Raw genomic sequence first — 15816 nt, 5'->3', positions numbered from 1 at the left:
AGGCCTGGGAGAACCAACGGCCGGATAATCTCATTCAGATAGCGGATTCCATTCAGATTGCCATCCACCACATAGAGGGGGGTCCTGTGGTGGATAGAGATGCCGCCCCACACCATGACGCTGCCACCACCGAACCGGTGACGTTATCTAACGTTAACGTCAGCGAAGCGCTACCCAGGACGTCTGTAGACACGAACCCGACCGTCGTTGAACTGGAGACTAAACCTGGACTCATCAGTGAACATCACTCGACCCCACTGAACACGTTGCCACCGCAGATGAAGCGTGCACCAGTGACGTCTGGCCGTTCTGTGACGTGGTAATAGTGGTGGTCGAACAGCCTGGCGATGGCAGCGTAGATTATTGGCTCTCAGACGATTGCGTATGGTTTGATCAGACACTCGAGTTCCAGTCGCAGTCCGCAGATTGTCACATAATCGGCATGCAGTGGTTGTGCGTTGACGTAGAGCCATATTGGTGATGTAGCAGTCCTCTCTATTTGTAGTGCTTCGGGGTCTTCCCGAACGTGGACGATTTCGAACAGAATTCATTGCTTGGTACCGTTGCCACAGTCGACCAACGACACTCTGACTGACACCAAGTCTCAGAGCAACATTTCTTTGCGTATTGCCATCCTGAAGCCAAGCAATAGCCCTTCCTCGATCTTCGATAGTCAGTTGAAGTCGTACCATTGTCGAATTTGGAGTGTGCACCGTACACGAACGCAATCTCCAATTATACGGAAATTCAGCATTGGGAACATGGAATACACGTGCAAAGTGTGCAAATGAAGCGCTTGGTGAAAAAGCAAGTTATGGGCACTTAGCAGACCTTTCGCCCTAATTTACGTGCAAATGTAAGCATGTTTTCGCCATTAGAACTAGTCGACAGTGTCAATGACAGTGGATTTTAATTCATTTATGGGTTGCTTAGACCCACTTTCGTCAAAATGGAACAATACCATGCGTGACATTATGGTCTAGCTAATATAATTGACATTCAGAAAATAATGTCGAAAATATCGTCTGACCCTTAAATTCTTTTGAGTAGTATATATTGAGCATTGATATTTATAATACTATTTATTCAAATTTTCTAGGATAAAGGGAGCAAAAATTCACTCTCCTTGAACTAGTCTTAGGAGCATGATGGAGAGCCAGAATGATAGCTGCCCTTAAATGGTGAGATCTGTAAATCTGTTATATTATTATTATCAAAAACAGTTTTTAAAAAATCTTGAAAAGGACTGTAATCTTTACAAAAGGACAAAATATATTATGTGCATTGCTTTAAGAGATTTAGTTTGTCAAACCTTTTATTAGATAGCTAATCTTGATAACCAAATCCAAAGTAAATTGTATAATGCCATAAGTTCTATGACATATGATAAGGTGATAACCACACCAGTTTGTTGATCAGCTTTTAATTAAAATATGTAAATACAAAAGCAGCCAGAGAAAAAAAACGGACCAATTATTTGTAATTCTATTAGTTTCCATGAGTTTTTATTATACAGAAGACCTTTGGTGTCAGAAAGGTTCTTATGAAAAATAATGAGGCAACATTTACACATTTTCGTGACTTTTTCATTGAAGTTTCATGTACATACAAAAATGATTGTCAGATACAAGATGAATGGAATTTATTTTAATAATACAGCTGAATGTTTGCAACATCTGTAGACTATTGCTACATTTGTAATATTATCACTGTAAAGCAGATTCAGTTTGCTGCAAAATAATAACAAAATCTGGTAGATGCATTTATAAAAGACTTTACTTTAAAATTGTAATGACTGAATCAGAACTTAATTTAATTCTTTGTCAACGAAGCACCATTTACAATATCTTCAGATATCAGTATAAGTAACCATCGTTAGCACCACCCCTACCACCTACTAACAGAGTTCCAGAAACTTGGAGCTTTTCTCATTAAAATCTGTTCAGCCATGTATGCTAGAAATTGTGCAGACGGAAGTGTAGACTGGCAAATGATGATTTTAAGTGGGTTGGGGTCATGCTCCCCCCAAAAATATACTTTAAAACAGAACCCACCCCATCTGTTTTGAGGTAATAATTTGATGTTTTATTATTGTCATACACTACATTCAACCTTGTTTGTTTTTTTGTTCTATTCCATGCCTAACTTTCTACCAATTATGTATTCACATACCATCTAAGGCAAACTCATTTGGATACTTGGCGGGAACCTCCACCATAATATCACCGAACCTCTCGTTGAACGACATCCATCGGTTGACAGGAAACTCCAATGTGAGGTTGTCTGCTAGATGCACCATAACAACCTGAAATAAAAACATTCATTAAAATATATTGTCAGGTTACATATTAAAAGTCATATGAAAATAATAACTGTTCTTTAAATGTTAAAAGGCTTTAAATATGAGCTACTAAATCCAGAATGGTTTATTTAAAATGATAAATGTCAGTCGTAGTGTACAAATATATGCATTATCTTAGCTAGCTTGAGTGTCCTCTACATGTGTCCTGTTTATATGTGAAAATAGAGTTAGAGTGCTAAAGACATTTAGTTTGATCCTTTTCATGTTTACTCTTTGCATTTAACGTACATGGTCGGTTTGGGATCGATCCCCATCAGTGGGCCCATTGCACTATTTCTTGCTCCAGCCAGTGCACCACGACTGGTACGTATGTGTTATCCTGTCTATGGGATGGTGCATATAAAAGATCCCTTGCTGCTAATCGAAAAGAGTAGTACATGAAGTGGCGACAGCAGGTTTCCTCCTTCAATATCTGTGTGGTCCTTAACCATATGTCCAATGCCATATAACCGTAAATAAAATGAGTGCTGAGTGCATCGTTAAATAAACCATTTCCTTCCTTAACTCACATGTTACAGACTAGCGCAAATGATACAAGAAGAAATCCGACAAACCTATCCAAAATCTGCTGATTCTTGTTTCTTCTCGCAGCCTCTGTACTAGTTGGAAACATATTACATTTAACGTTATGAGAAGTGAACTCTAAAATAATCAAATAAAAACGGCTGTGGCATCAGATTTAACAAACTAGTTTTGTGTGTTTTAGACACTGTACTAAAAGGATCCTTTGCTAATAAGAAATTTCAAAATTGACAGTTTGTACAATAAGTGCACTCCAGTTGTATTCTCACATATAAACAGAATATGACTAAAGGACGCTTGCACTTTACCGTATCAACTCTCCATCCCAGGGCTGATCCCGAATTATCATGTTCCAGACGGATTTTGATTAGTTTGCCAATATCAGGAGAAATTCTTATCTGAAAATAAAATACAATACAAAAATTATATGATACATCAGACCTCTGGAAATAGTTTGGCTCACACTGCCTAGTTTTGTGTAGTCCATTCATTTCATTTCAACTTATTTCCGTGCTTATACCCAATTAAGATTCAAGCATGCTGTCCTGGGCACACACCTCAGCTATCTGGGCTGTCTGTCCAAGACAGTGGGTTAATTGTTAGTGGTTAGTGAGAAAGAAGAGGGTGTAGTGGTTTTACACCTACCCACTGAGTCATTAAAACTTGCTCTGGGTGGGAGCCGGTACCAGGCTACAAACCCTGTAGCTACCAGCCTTGTGTCCGATGGCCTACCAGTAACCACGATACCACCGTGGCCGGTCTAGTCCATTTTTTCATTCATGCATTAAATCCAGTACTTCATTTACATTGTCATGAACATTGTCATGACAGTTTATACAAAAACAAAAGGGCTTTGTTTTTGTGTTTTAAACAGATTTTCAATTCTTAAAATATAATAAATTTACGTAGCACACATGTAAATTTTTTAATTTTGTTGATTAAAAACAGAGGTGCCTAAACGATAACAATATTTATTCAATGACTCTAAAAGCCATACATAGGCCTGAAAATCCTGTAAATGTATCACATAAAAACTGTTTCAAAGTCTGTAGGTTAAAAAGTTGAAGTTTGCTTTTGTATCAACACCAAAATTTATTAATTAATTGTCAGCTATTGGAAATCAAATATTTGGTCATTCTGACACAGTATTCAGAGGAAACTCATTACATTTTTCCATTAGAAGCAAAAGATATTTTATATGCACTTTCTCACTGAGAAAAGTATAAACCAAGGCTTTTGATAAACCTGTCAAGGGCCACTGGTTGAGATAGGGGAAAATCAAAGTCTCTATCATGCTTGACATCAGTTGCATATTACAACATGTGTATCAATATGATTATCGCGCCATCATTATTTTGAACCATATGGATATCAATTATCCTAAAGATAAGACGAGCTGCATTGCAATAATGTAAAGAATAAATACTGAGGATAATTAGTACATGTGTGAAAATTAAACTCATGTTTTATGTATGGCGTAACTGTATAAATGAACTGATTCAACTGTACAGGAAGAGGAAAGTAATAGGAATTAGAAAGAAAATAAGCCATGTAATGAAATGACACTTTTCAAATGTTATGTTAAAAATCGTCAAGAAACTGAATATTCTGCTGCACTTGACAGCCACACAGAAGAGTAAAGTTTGTTTTATTTAACGACGACACTAGAGCACAATGATTTTTTATCTTATCATCGGCTATTGTACATCAAACATATGGTCATTCTGACACAGGTTTTTTTAGAGGAAACCCGCTGTCGCCACATAGGCTACTCTTTTATGACAGGCAGCAAGGTATCTTTTATTTGCGCTTCCCACAGGCAGGATAGCACAAACCATGGCCTTTGTTGAACCAGTTATGGATCACTGGTCAGTGCAAGTGGTTTACACCTACCCATTGAGCCTTGCGGAGCACTCACTCAGGGTTTGGAGTCGGTATCTGGATTAAAAATCCCATACCTCGACTGGGATCCGAACCCAGAACCTACCAGCCTGTAGACCGATGGCCTAACCACAACGCCACTGAGGCCGGTCCACACAGAAGAGAACAATTCTTAAAATATTAGTGCTTCGAAGACACCCTAGCAACGTGCACGGATGCCTTTGAATTACAAATATTATTCTAAAATGAACATGTTTAAGTTAACCGGGTATATAAAATTATTATTACTTTTAAATCATACACATGTATGATAACAATATCTTTTATAATATTCATGATTCCAAATTGATTTTACCTGTATATATTAAATTTTATTTACTCATTGAGACCCAGTCAATTCCGTCAAATAACTTGTTAAATGTATACAGAATGTGTGATCTTTTGTAAATAAATGGGGTACCCGGCATGTTCGGGTGTGCCCGAAACATTAAAAAAAGGAAAAAAGAAAAGGAAGTTACACATCAACACATTTTAAATTATTTGGTGTCTGTATGACAACTGCAACACTTTGTATCTAGTCTAGAGTTAGAGAAGATACCTGCTATCACTACAGACTATTCTAAACAAATAGCAGCAAGAAATCTTTATATGCACTTTTCCTACATAGGGAACAGCAGATATCTTTGGCTTTAATATACCAGTCACCACCTAGACCATTCCTAAAGTTATATGCACTTTTCTCACAGACAGAACATCACTTACCACATCTTTTGACATACCAGTTACGGAGTACTTCTAGATAAAGTGCATACCCCTTCCCCCGAACTTAAAAGTACCATGAAAATCCTCTAATACATGTTGGTGTACTTTGGAATATCATAAGTGCCCTTTCAAGACATTGCACCCCCTCCCTAGAAAGCCCCTGAAGCTGCTCCTGTTACTTACATCAAACTGGTCCGTGCTGCCTGGCTGGAAGAGCCCACTCTTGTCGGAGTTGAGCTGTAACATGCCAGAGTTGCCATACTCTCCGTACACTGTTATGTAGACCTGTGAGTCTGTCCCACTGTCCTGTAGTTTGCTGGTCGTTACAGACACACGCCAGTTCCCGTCTGGAACAAAAACACAGAGCTCAGTATGTTACACGAACCATCCTTCTGTTTGCTGCAAACTGCCAGTTGATTATGTGGTAAAATGCTACGTTAAAAAACTGAAGTTACAAGCTTCAGAATCACTAGACTTTTATTCATGTATTTTAAAAAATTATGTATTCCAAAAATGTTCTAGTATGATTCTACATATAGTAAAGCATTAAATGTGTAAAACCGTTACAGGTAATTTATCTGTCAAGCAAATATGATCAATTAGTTACCTAGGTAAAAATTACATGAAATGACTTCCAGTTACCTTAAGATTTTGAAATAATGTCTGCTGAAAACCGATTTGAAAGTTGCATTTGCCATAGCTATTGAAACAATACATTAGTCATCAAGAGAAACAAAACATCTGTAACTTGTCATCTTCTTAGGTACATGTAGCTGTAACTAAAGGCGACAGAAGTGGATGAATCAAATTAATATATAATTGCCCACCTACACCCAGCTTTTGACATCTTTCGAGACCTGTGGTAACAGTTATGAACCTGCATGGGCCTTTATTTTCAAAGTTATGTTAGCACTATGAAATTGTAAAACCGTTGTAAGCTATGACATCACTATGGCACGTGCTGTTGTGATATCATAGCCTATGATGGTTTTACAATTTCATAGCACTAAAATATATGTAGCTTTAAAAATCCCTAGCCAGTAATCTAGAACAAAGCAGTCAGTGTTAATAAACAGAATAATAAATATGCTATCACCTATAATCAGCTTTATGCCCCAAGAGAAACAATTTTCATTTCACATTTTATAAAACAAGTAACATAAGAAAATCATTTCACAAGCATCAATGTGATTTGTTTTAGGAAAAAAAAGTAATTTGCTTATAAAACTCGTTAGTATGTATTAAGCAATTAGGGGATGCTCAGGATAGTAGGAACTTACGAACGGAAATTTATTGTTGTTTTGTCCTACTCTATATAAAGATAACAATCTGGAACGTTATTGTATCTCCCTCTAGAGATGTGCCTGCTTCACTAGAGATTGTGAATTCCATATATCCTTCCAATGGGTCTGATGCCATCGCATGATACACTCGTTCTGATACAACAAATAATGAGACTGAAAACCAACATAAACTAGACATGTGACAAACATAGCTATTCTTGATGATGTTTCTCAATAATACCTTTTTTCGGACTGCCATTGGACTCTTCCCAGACATCAGTCAGTACAAACTCTCTCTCCAGCTTTCCGTCATCTTCACCCTCATCCAACCACCTGAGTAACACAGAGACAAACACCAGTTTTATCTGTTCTGCAATTTTTAATAGTTACAGGATTCATTGCATTCAGAACACCTTGGCTTAATACTTAAAAGACCTCATCCAACCACTTAAGCAACACAGAGACAAACACCAGTTTTATCTGTTCTGCAATTTTTAATAGTTACAGGATTCATTGCATTCAGAACACCTTGGCTTAATACTTAAAAGACCCTCATCCAACCACCTGAGTAACACAGAGACAAACACCAGTTTTATCTGTTCTGCAATTTTTAATAGTTACAGGATTCATTGCATTCAGAACACCTTGGCTTAATACTTAAAAGACCTTCATCCAACCACCTGAGTAACACAGAGACAAACACCAGTTTTATCTGTTCTGCAATTTTTAATAGTTACAGGATTCATTGCATTCAGAACACCTTGGCTTAATACTTAAAAGACCCTCATCCAACCACCTGAGTAACACAGAGACAAACACCAGTTTTATCTGTTCTGCAATTTTTAATAGTTACAGGATTCATTGCATTCAGAACACCTTGGCTTAATACCTAAAAGACCTCATCCAACCACTTGAGCAACACAGAGACAAACACCAGTTTTATCTGTTCTGCAATTTTTAATAGTTAAAGGATTCAATGCATTCAGAACATCTTGGCTTAATACTTAAAAAGAGTGACATCCAGGAAATCGGTAAATAAGTCAGCTAGTTACAATCAATGTACTGTTGACTAACTGCCATATTCCACTTAATGATCATCACTTCAAAATAAAGCAACCACGAATTGAATATTTTTGGCCATTACATGTACATCATGCGACATGCAATGATTCTGGAATTCAAAATTAGAATCCAGCATTTCATCGCACAGGAGCATTAACCATCTTAAACTGCCAGATATATTTCCTTACAATAAGAATTTTAAATCTTGGCAATTTAAGATACTGGTATATAAATACTTCAGGTAAAATTAAATTTAGTAGCATTAATAATACTTTATTTTTGAAAATAGGAATTAATCTATGTCACTAACTACTGTGACTCTTTGAACATAAAAACAAATTGAACACTATCATATTCTCAACAGACTGACAAAAAATGAGATCACTGGTCCAACTGTCAATTCTGCTTCTTGATTGGGGTTTTTTATCAACTATTATTAGACATTGATCAACAAAATGTTGAAACACATCAAGACTCACACTTCCCTCCACATTCGCCTGAAAAGTTTTAGGAAAATTGATCACCTGGAATGATCCCCACCAGTGGAACCATTCGGCTAATTCCCGCTCTAGCCAGTGCACCATGACTTGTATATCAATGGCCATGGTTATCCTGTCAGTGGGATGATGCATATAAAAGATCCCTTGCTACTAATGAAAAATGTTGCGCATTTCTACTCTAAGACTAAATGTCAAAATTATCAAATGTTTGACATCCATTAGCCAATTAATGTGCTCTAACAGTGTCATTAAATAAAACAAACTTTAACTTTAATTGATCGTCTTGCAATACAATTTTTTTATTTATTTATTTGTAACTTCATGTCATTTGCTCGCCTAGCATCATTTCATTTTAAAAAAGTGATCTTCAGCTCACCTTGATTTTGCTCATGACAAAGATTGTCTAAGAACTGACTTACTACAATCACAATAAGATTATTACAGTATGTCAGAAGACTCACCTATTACATTTAAACACATATTTCTTTTGAGACCTGTCCGACTCCTGGATAACAATCTCATCTAGGAGCCAGCCTGATCCTCGACCATAACCGTCATGTCCGACCTTCACCTTGGTTAGCTTCCCAAGGTCTACAGCCTCAATGCGAAACAAATCAGTCTGAAATGGTCAAATGAAAACAACCTGTATAAAATGACATTCACCTCATCATAAATAAAACTTACTCTTTATTTGTAGAAATAATTAGTCTTGACTCTGCTCAAACTTAAGAACTCAAACTACAGTTATTTTGCATATAAACTTAACCTCGAGTCCAGAAATTAAACTTTAATGTTTTGTAATAAGCATGGCTCTAATATACATAAAACCATATACTCAATCATTAATATTAACACAGGTATAACTTTTTTAGAGGCAATAATATGAAGTAAGAAACGTGGGAAAACATGACAACATGAATGGTTTCAACATGAATGGTTTCAACATAGACAAATGAAAAGCCTGCTGTAAACATTACTTGAAGTATTTTGCTTAGCTCACCGCAATTGATAAGCATGACATTACAGGTATCAATCAGTTTTGGTAGTGTTAATTTCAGTAGATGGTTTGGCTTTGACATCTAAATCATTACCATGGAACTGCCAATCATGTCTTTAAAATCAATATCAACATATGTTGAGTATCAGTGTGTGATACGACAAACATCACACAGTTTTCACCAATGGGTATTCATCAAAAACAATAAATGACTTACAGAGCCTTGTTCAAACTGATCACTGCTGCCATGAGAGCCATGGAGATGACGCTTTCCAGTGTCTCCTCTCTCCCCAAATATCTGGAGGTAAACATTGGCATCTGTCCCTGCAAACCTCTCATCTGCTGTCTTCACAAAAACCTGATACTCATGTACTGAAAAGAAAAATAGATGTGGGTGTTTAAGCATGTATGTAGATAGATATACGCATGTAAGACATAAACAGTCTTTATAAATTTGGCCCTATAACTCTAAACAGTAATTGTGGGAATTACTAAAATAAAGAACTTATTTAGAACATACTGACCTATACTTTACATCCAACTTGTATTGATATAATGAAATGACAGATATTTAAATAGTGACCACATGCACCTGGGTATTCATGTAGTGAAATCACAAATATTTAAATATACTGATATAAATTACGATTTTACAAGTCGTTAATTTAGGACAGAATTCACTATGGGCCGAATTTACGAAGCCTGTTTTTCTTAAGACGCAGGTGATTAAGCATTCTAAATGTCTTCGTAAATTCGGCCCTATAACTCTAAACAGTAATTGTGGGAATTATTAAATAAAGAACAAAATACATGTAGTTAATTAACAACAATGTACAATCCAAATCGGTGCAAAATCATGTTTAGTACAAATTCTGTAAGACAAGTACTAAGTAATATATTTTAGTTTACTTTTGTGTACAATACATTTCTGATTTCTGGGATTAGTTTGGCCTCAATAATAACCATTTCAACCCATGATACACACACAGAGGTTACTATGGTGATTAGAAACACCCTGAAACATTGTAATTTTATTTAGTAAGTGAACAATTTTAAAACAAAATACCTGGCAACATTTTGCTTTTGTCCTTAGAGTACACTGGAAATTCTGTCCAAAAGTCACGAGATTCATCTAGTTTGATCCACTTAGGTGTGTCGCAAATGAATTCTTTACCAGTAGTCATGTTCTTCAGTTTCAGCTGTAAATAATACAATTAAATACCAATTTTAATTTCAATTCACATACTATTAGGGAGTATTAGAAATATGCATAAATATAAAATATTGTTAATATTACCAAAGAATTCATCACTACAAAATACATTTAATGAATATATTCAATATACATTCATGACAACACTCCGAAATAAATAAGCTTGTGTAACAAGTCTTGTCTGTTTATGACAAAATAATTATCAATACACAACTTAATGACTATAGTTTTTCAACATCAGTACATATCACCATAAAATAATTATCACATCAGTTTTCATCCCATTTATTCTCAAAGGAAACACACAAATGAAAATCAATAATATCACTATTTACCCACAATTAATAATAATTATGTAAACATCATGAAAGTCTACAAAAATTAACATTGCAATCCTTTGAAGAAGGCAGTGGGATAGTGTCAAAATGTTGGGCACAAATTGTGACAAAAGCCATAAAGTGTTTAATTATTTTCTGTTTTTAGAAATTAGACACAACTGTATTGACTTGATTTGGAATTATTTAAGGTTTATAAATATAGCATGCTCACTTTTTGTAGATACCAGGAGGGAGACCGGTTGTAATCAGAGTACCAGTCTACATGATGTTCAGCATCCAGGAAGCCAACTCGAACTTTAAACAGATCACCAATATCATCTTCAACAACAGCCTGAAAAACAAACAACAATATAATATTAAAAACAACTTGGATCATTGTTTTCTTTCCTTGAATACTTAAGCTGACCTCTCACCATGGGCATTTTCCACTATACCCAGACTATTGTCCAAACATCTCAACAGCCACTAAAATAGTTATAATCAAGGATATACATTTCTACAAATGTAACTACTCCTTCTTCCTTTTACTTACAATTTTACAGTCAAAAAAGAAACCAGCTGAAACTGACAATTATTTTATGAAGGGTCAGGTCAAAAATAAACAACAATTTCAGCTTGTGCCTAAGTTTTTTCTCTCCTCTTCTGTACAAAAAGAGCTCACATGAGAGATTATTAAGAATTTTATAGAATTAAATGTGTCGTCTACCATAAATGTATATTCTGTGTCACTCATAGTTGCATCCATAGATGTTTATCTCAATGTATGTGTAAAAATTAAATTTAATTTATTTATAAAAGAAATAATTTGTAAATTGATGATTTTAAACAAATTAATTTAATAAACTCTTTAATTTTGTTTAGCATGCACTGAGATGAACAACTACAAACCAAGTTTCATTGATCTAGGACTTGTAATTTGTTTGAAATTGACCTAAATTAAAAAACATAAATGAGCTAAACACAAAATTTGACGCTGTCACTATAAAAATGTCACACCTATATCTGTTTAACTTCATCAATGAAAGACAAAAATGAGAGCAAACTGTAAGAGCAAAGGAAAAAGTAGGAAGCCAAATCACTGTTGTAATAACAATATATTCTCTAAATATTGCAGACCAGTCATCCACATTGTTTGCAGACATATGCTAATGATGTGTCTGAGAAAACAAAACATATACTTACAATGAATTTATCTGTTGCACCTTCTTTAAAGCGGAAGTTTTTGGTATCCCCAATGGGTATTGGTTTGCTCACTCCCCGATCCCCATAAAGGACTAGCACTGCTGGTTTGTTCATTCCTTGACCTGTCTGAGATCCAGTGGTCGTCCAGATATTCCAGGGAGTACCTAGTATAAGACAAAACTAACTGTCACCAGTGTTTGAAAAATAGTTCAAAAGTATACAGAACTACAAAATGCTTGGGCTAGTGGTCTATATGTAACACAGAATAAAATAACTGCCATGATAAAAACAAAACATACAATTCAAGATTAATGGCCTGTACTACAGAATTAACTTATTTCTCAACAGCCATTTTTTTTTTTGTGATTTATAAATATTTTTTGTCTAAAACCTCTATTGGGCAGTGGCATTTTTTCCTTCTATTGTTGCAAAAAAAAATAATAATAATAAATAAATCTAAATAATAGTGCATGTATTTTAATATATCAATTTTTTTTTTTAAATATAGATCAGATTGACTTTATTTATTCTTCAATTATAAATTATGCAATGTCGGCATGGGGAAAAAAACTATCTAAAAGCAAAATTTTCATTTCTTTTACTTTCAAGATATTTAGGTTTAATAGATGAATCAACCAAGTAATAATTGAAAAAGTACTAATTGAAAGTTAACAGTGAAACTATTGATTTTTTTCTCTAATTCTATGGGTATCAGGTCGTTTCGTAACCATACCGTTTCGTACCATACCGGTTCGTACCCAAAAGCATACCAGTTTGTACCCAAAGGCATACCAGTTCGTACCCAAAGGCATACCAAACAAAGGCATAAATTAAAACAAAAAGTTGTATTCTTCTATCAAAAATGTATTATATCGGACAATGTAGGCATTATTAGACCTAAAAAAAAGTCCATTCCAAAAACATGGGATATCAGATCTTATTATATTTTTGTTATATGTGCGTGCATGTGCGCACGTAAGTACGTGTGCGTGTATGAATGTTTTTGTTTTGAGCATATATACGTACGAAGAGAGGATCGGTCTTGCAAAATATTCCGATCGATATCTCGGAACGGTTATGCATAACAATAAACACCATCGCTGCACTGTGGAATCGACACCAAATTACAAGACAAAAGAATTGCTCTTTGGCTACGAAAAGGTATGCTTTTTGGTTACGAAAAGGTATGCTTTTTGGTTACAAAAAGGTATGCTTTTTGGTTACGAAACGGCATGCTTCAGTGATGCACAGCACATAATTGCTCATTTAATGCTTATAAAAGATACTGAGTGATTATTACAACAATTTTTTTGCTAAATGTTACAATATGTTTGTAATATAACATTATAATTGTGTATTTTAAAAAAATATTACTGTTAGGTGTAATGTATGACATTATTTAATTGGTTACGAACTGGTATGCTAGTGGTTACGAAACGGTATGGTACGAACGTGTTTGGATACGAAACGTCTAGAAACCATTCTATGCACTGACCTTTTATCTTCTGAGGTGATGGTGACTTTCTTGGTGCTGTCACGAGAGGTGGAGACAGATCAGAGTTTGCTCTTTCTGAAGGAACCAGAATTCTCTCTAGCTTTCCATCATCCTTCCCTTCATCCAGCCAACTGAATACAAACAAACCAGACAGCTATTATACCTTTAACTCTATTTAACCAATATCACTGATTTTAATTTCCCCTTGTTACCTTTAATATTAGCTAATTTTTACTGATGTTATGTTTATCAGTCAATATTTTTGAATTTTATTCTCTTAACCATTCCATTTTTAATTAAGTAATGCACTTTGAGCATACACTAGTATGGAGTTTGGAGCTAAACAAATTAATTTATTATTATTAGCATTAGCACTACTGTATGCATTATTACAGTTAGCAAATGCCTTTGATAATTAAAATAATTTAAATTTGTTATGTATTTACAATTTTATAATTATTAAATTTTAAATGGTCCAGCAGTAGCAATGGGAGTTTGTTCATTTCCCGATGAATGTTAAAATTACGTCGACAGGAAACGTCATACCTGATGACGTCATTTTATATTGGTAATTTGTCTTACGGAGCGTTATTGTTTAACCAAAAATAATTCAAAATAAAATATGAACTTTTAATGTTATTATTAGTAAGTATGTTTCAAATTTAATTGTAAGTATTGTCTGTTATTTCTTTTACGTTCATCTGAACAAAGCAAATCATCCGCAAACTTATGTGAGAACGCCGTTGCCGATTCATACAGTTTGCAGATGATTTTTTTTTTCATGTCCTGATGAACGTAAAAGAAATACAGACAATCCTCAAATGAAACCATGCTTTAACATGTTTGTTTTTGTTTTTTTAAGTATTTAAGAAGAAAATCCAGTAACTTACCGATTGCATTCAAAATTGACTTCATCATGAGCTGCTGAAGACTCTCGAATAACAACTCTCTTCAGGAACCACCCTGAATCTGGATTGGTATGCAGAAAATAGCAAGAGCTTTATGTCTTAAAACACATTTGTTGTAGATTTCTAATTACTTACAAAATTGTGAATTGTACATAAAACATCAATATACACACATTTCGTAAAAAAACATTTTTAAATATTAGTATAGATGAGTACGTATTGATAACTAATTTGGTACCAATTTACACTTTTTAAACAGTTAACTTCACTTAGAGGGTAACTTGCATATTTTCTATAACAGATCAGTAATAATAGAAATTCTTTAAAAAAAATGTAAATCTGACATTTGACAGGTAGAAAAACACCTATGGCTTTGCAACTGCATATCATAATATAAATTGTATAGTTGGTGCTCATATTGAATGTGCCATTTAATAGCACACTACAATAGCATCACAAGTAAATGTATCCCAGTATAAACAGGGGCAGGATGTAGCTCAGTGGTACAGCGCTCACTTAATGCGTGATCAATCTAGGATCAATTCCCGTCTGTGGGCCCACTGGGCTATTTCTCGTTCCAGCCAGTGCTCCACTACTCCACTACTGGTGTAGAAAGTTAGTGGTATGTACTATCTTGTCTGTGGGATGGTGCATATAAAAGATCCCTTGCTGCTAATCGAAAAGAGTAGCCTATGAAGTGGCGACAGTGGGTTTCCTCTCGATATCTGTGTGGTCCTTAACCATATGTCTGACGCCATATAACCGTAAATGAAATGTGTTGAGTGCATTGTTAAATAAAACATTTCCCTTCTATTTCCTTTCAATATAAACAGGGATTTTTACCAGCTCCTCTGGTGCTGTGTCCAATTACAAGTTTTTTCAACTCCAACATACAAACAGCTTCCACTTCAAACAAGTCAATCTGTATAAAAAGAAAAGAAAAAAAAAAAAAACATCATCAAGTAGTTTTTCACTGAGGAAATAATTAAAATTATTTTTTAATCCTTTTTATTAAATGTAATACATTCATCCACATGCATTTTGTTCAACTAAAGTCTAGTAAAAATAAATAATATAACATTCTGACCTTTTTCATTTGTCAGTTTTAGCAGCTGTTAGTTCTGCAGTCACTTACATAATAGCATAATGAATGAACGAATGAATATTTAATGAATCCCTTCCCAGACCTGTCAACATTTAGTCAAGAGAAAGCAGGAGGTGTGTGTTAAAAAAGCAGAAGGTTTTTTAAATACACACGATTTAACACAAGTTTTAAAAAAGTATTACAATAAGTTATATGAACACTACCTA

At 34.7% G+C, this 15816-nt stretch overlaps 1 protein-coding gene across 1 annotated transcript in view; it reads right to left on the bottom strand.

Annotated features, from left to right (window-relative positions):
• The window catches only part of LOC121374734 (lipoxygenase homology domain-containing protein 1-like), a 102552-nt gene that overhangs the window by 7489 nt on the left and 79247 nt on the right, over positions 1 to 15816 (bottom strand). The window contains exons 57-68 of the mRNA XM_041501842.1: positions 15349 to 15427; positions 14488 to 14566; positions 13598 to 13728; positions 12103 to 12266; positions 11132 to 11251; positions 10436 to 10568; positions 9587 to 9741; positions 8834 to 8991; positions 7052 to 7143; positions 5711 to 5874; positions 3193 to 3282; positions 2173 to 2305 (exon numbers count right to left, since the gene is read on the bottom strand). Coding sequence (XP_041357776.1) covers positions 2173 to 2305; positions 3193 to 3282; positions 5711 to 5874; positions 7052 to 7143; positions 8834 to 8991; positions 9587 to 9741; positions 10436 to 10568; positions 11132 to 11251; positions 12103 to 12266; positions 13598 to 13728; positions 14488 to 14566; positions 15349 to 15427 — 1498 coding nt within the window. The remainder of the gene's footprint in view (positions 1 to 2172; positions 2306 to 3192; positions 3283 to 5710; positions 5875 to 7051; positions 7144 to 8833; positions 8992 to 9586; positions 9742 to 10435; positions 10569 to 11131; positions 11252 to 12102; positions 12267 to 13597; positions 13729 to 14487; positions 14567 to 15348; positions 15428 to 15816) is intronic.

This window comes from Gigantopelta aegis, chromosome 6 (genome assembly GCF_016097555.1).
Source record: "Gigantopelta aegis isolate Gae_Host chromosome 6, Gae_host_genome, whole genome shotgun sequence".
Taxonomy (NCBI): domain Eukaryota; kingdom Metazoa; phylum Mollusca; class Gastropoda; order Neomphalida; family Peltospiridae; genus Gigantopelta; species Gigantopelta aegis.
This window is presented reverse-complemented; position numbering and strand designations above follow the sequence as displayed.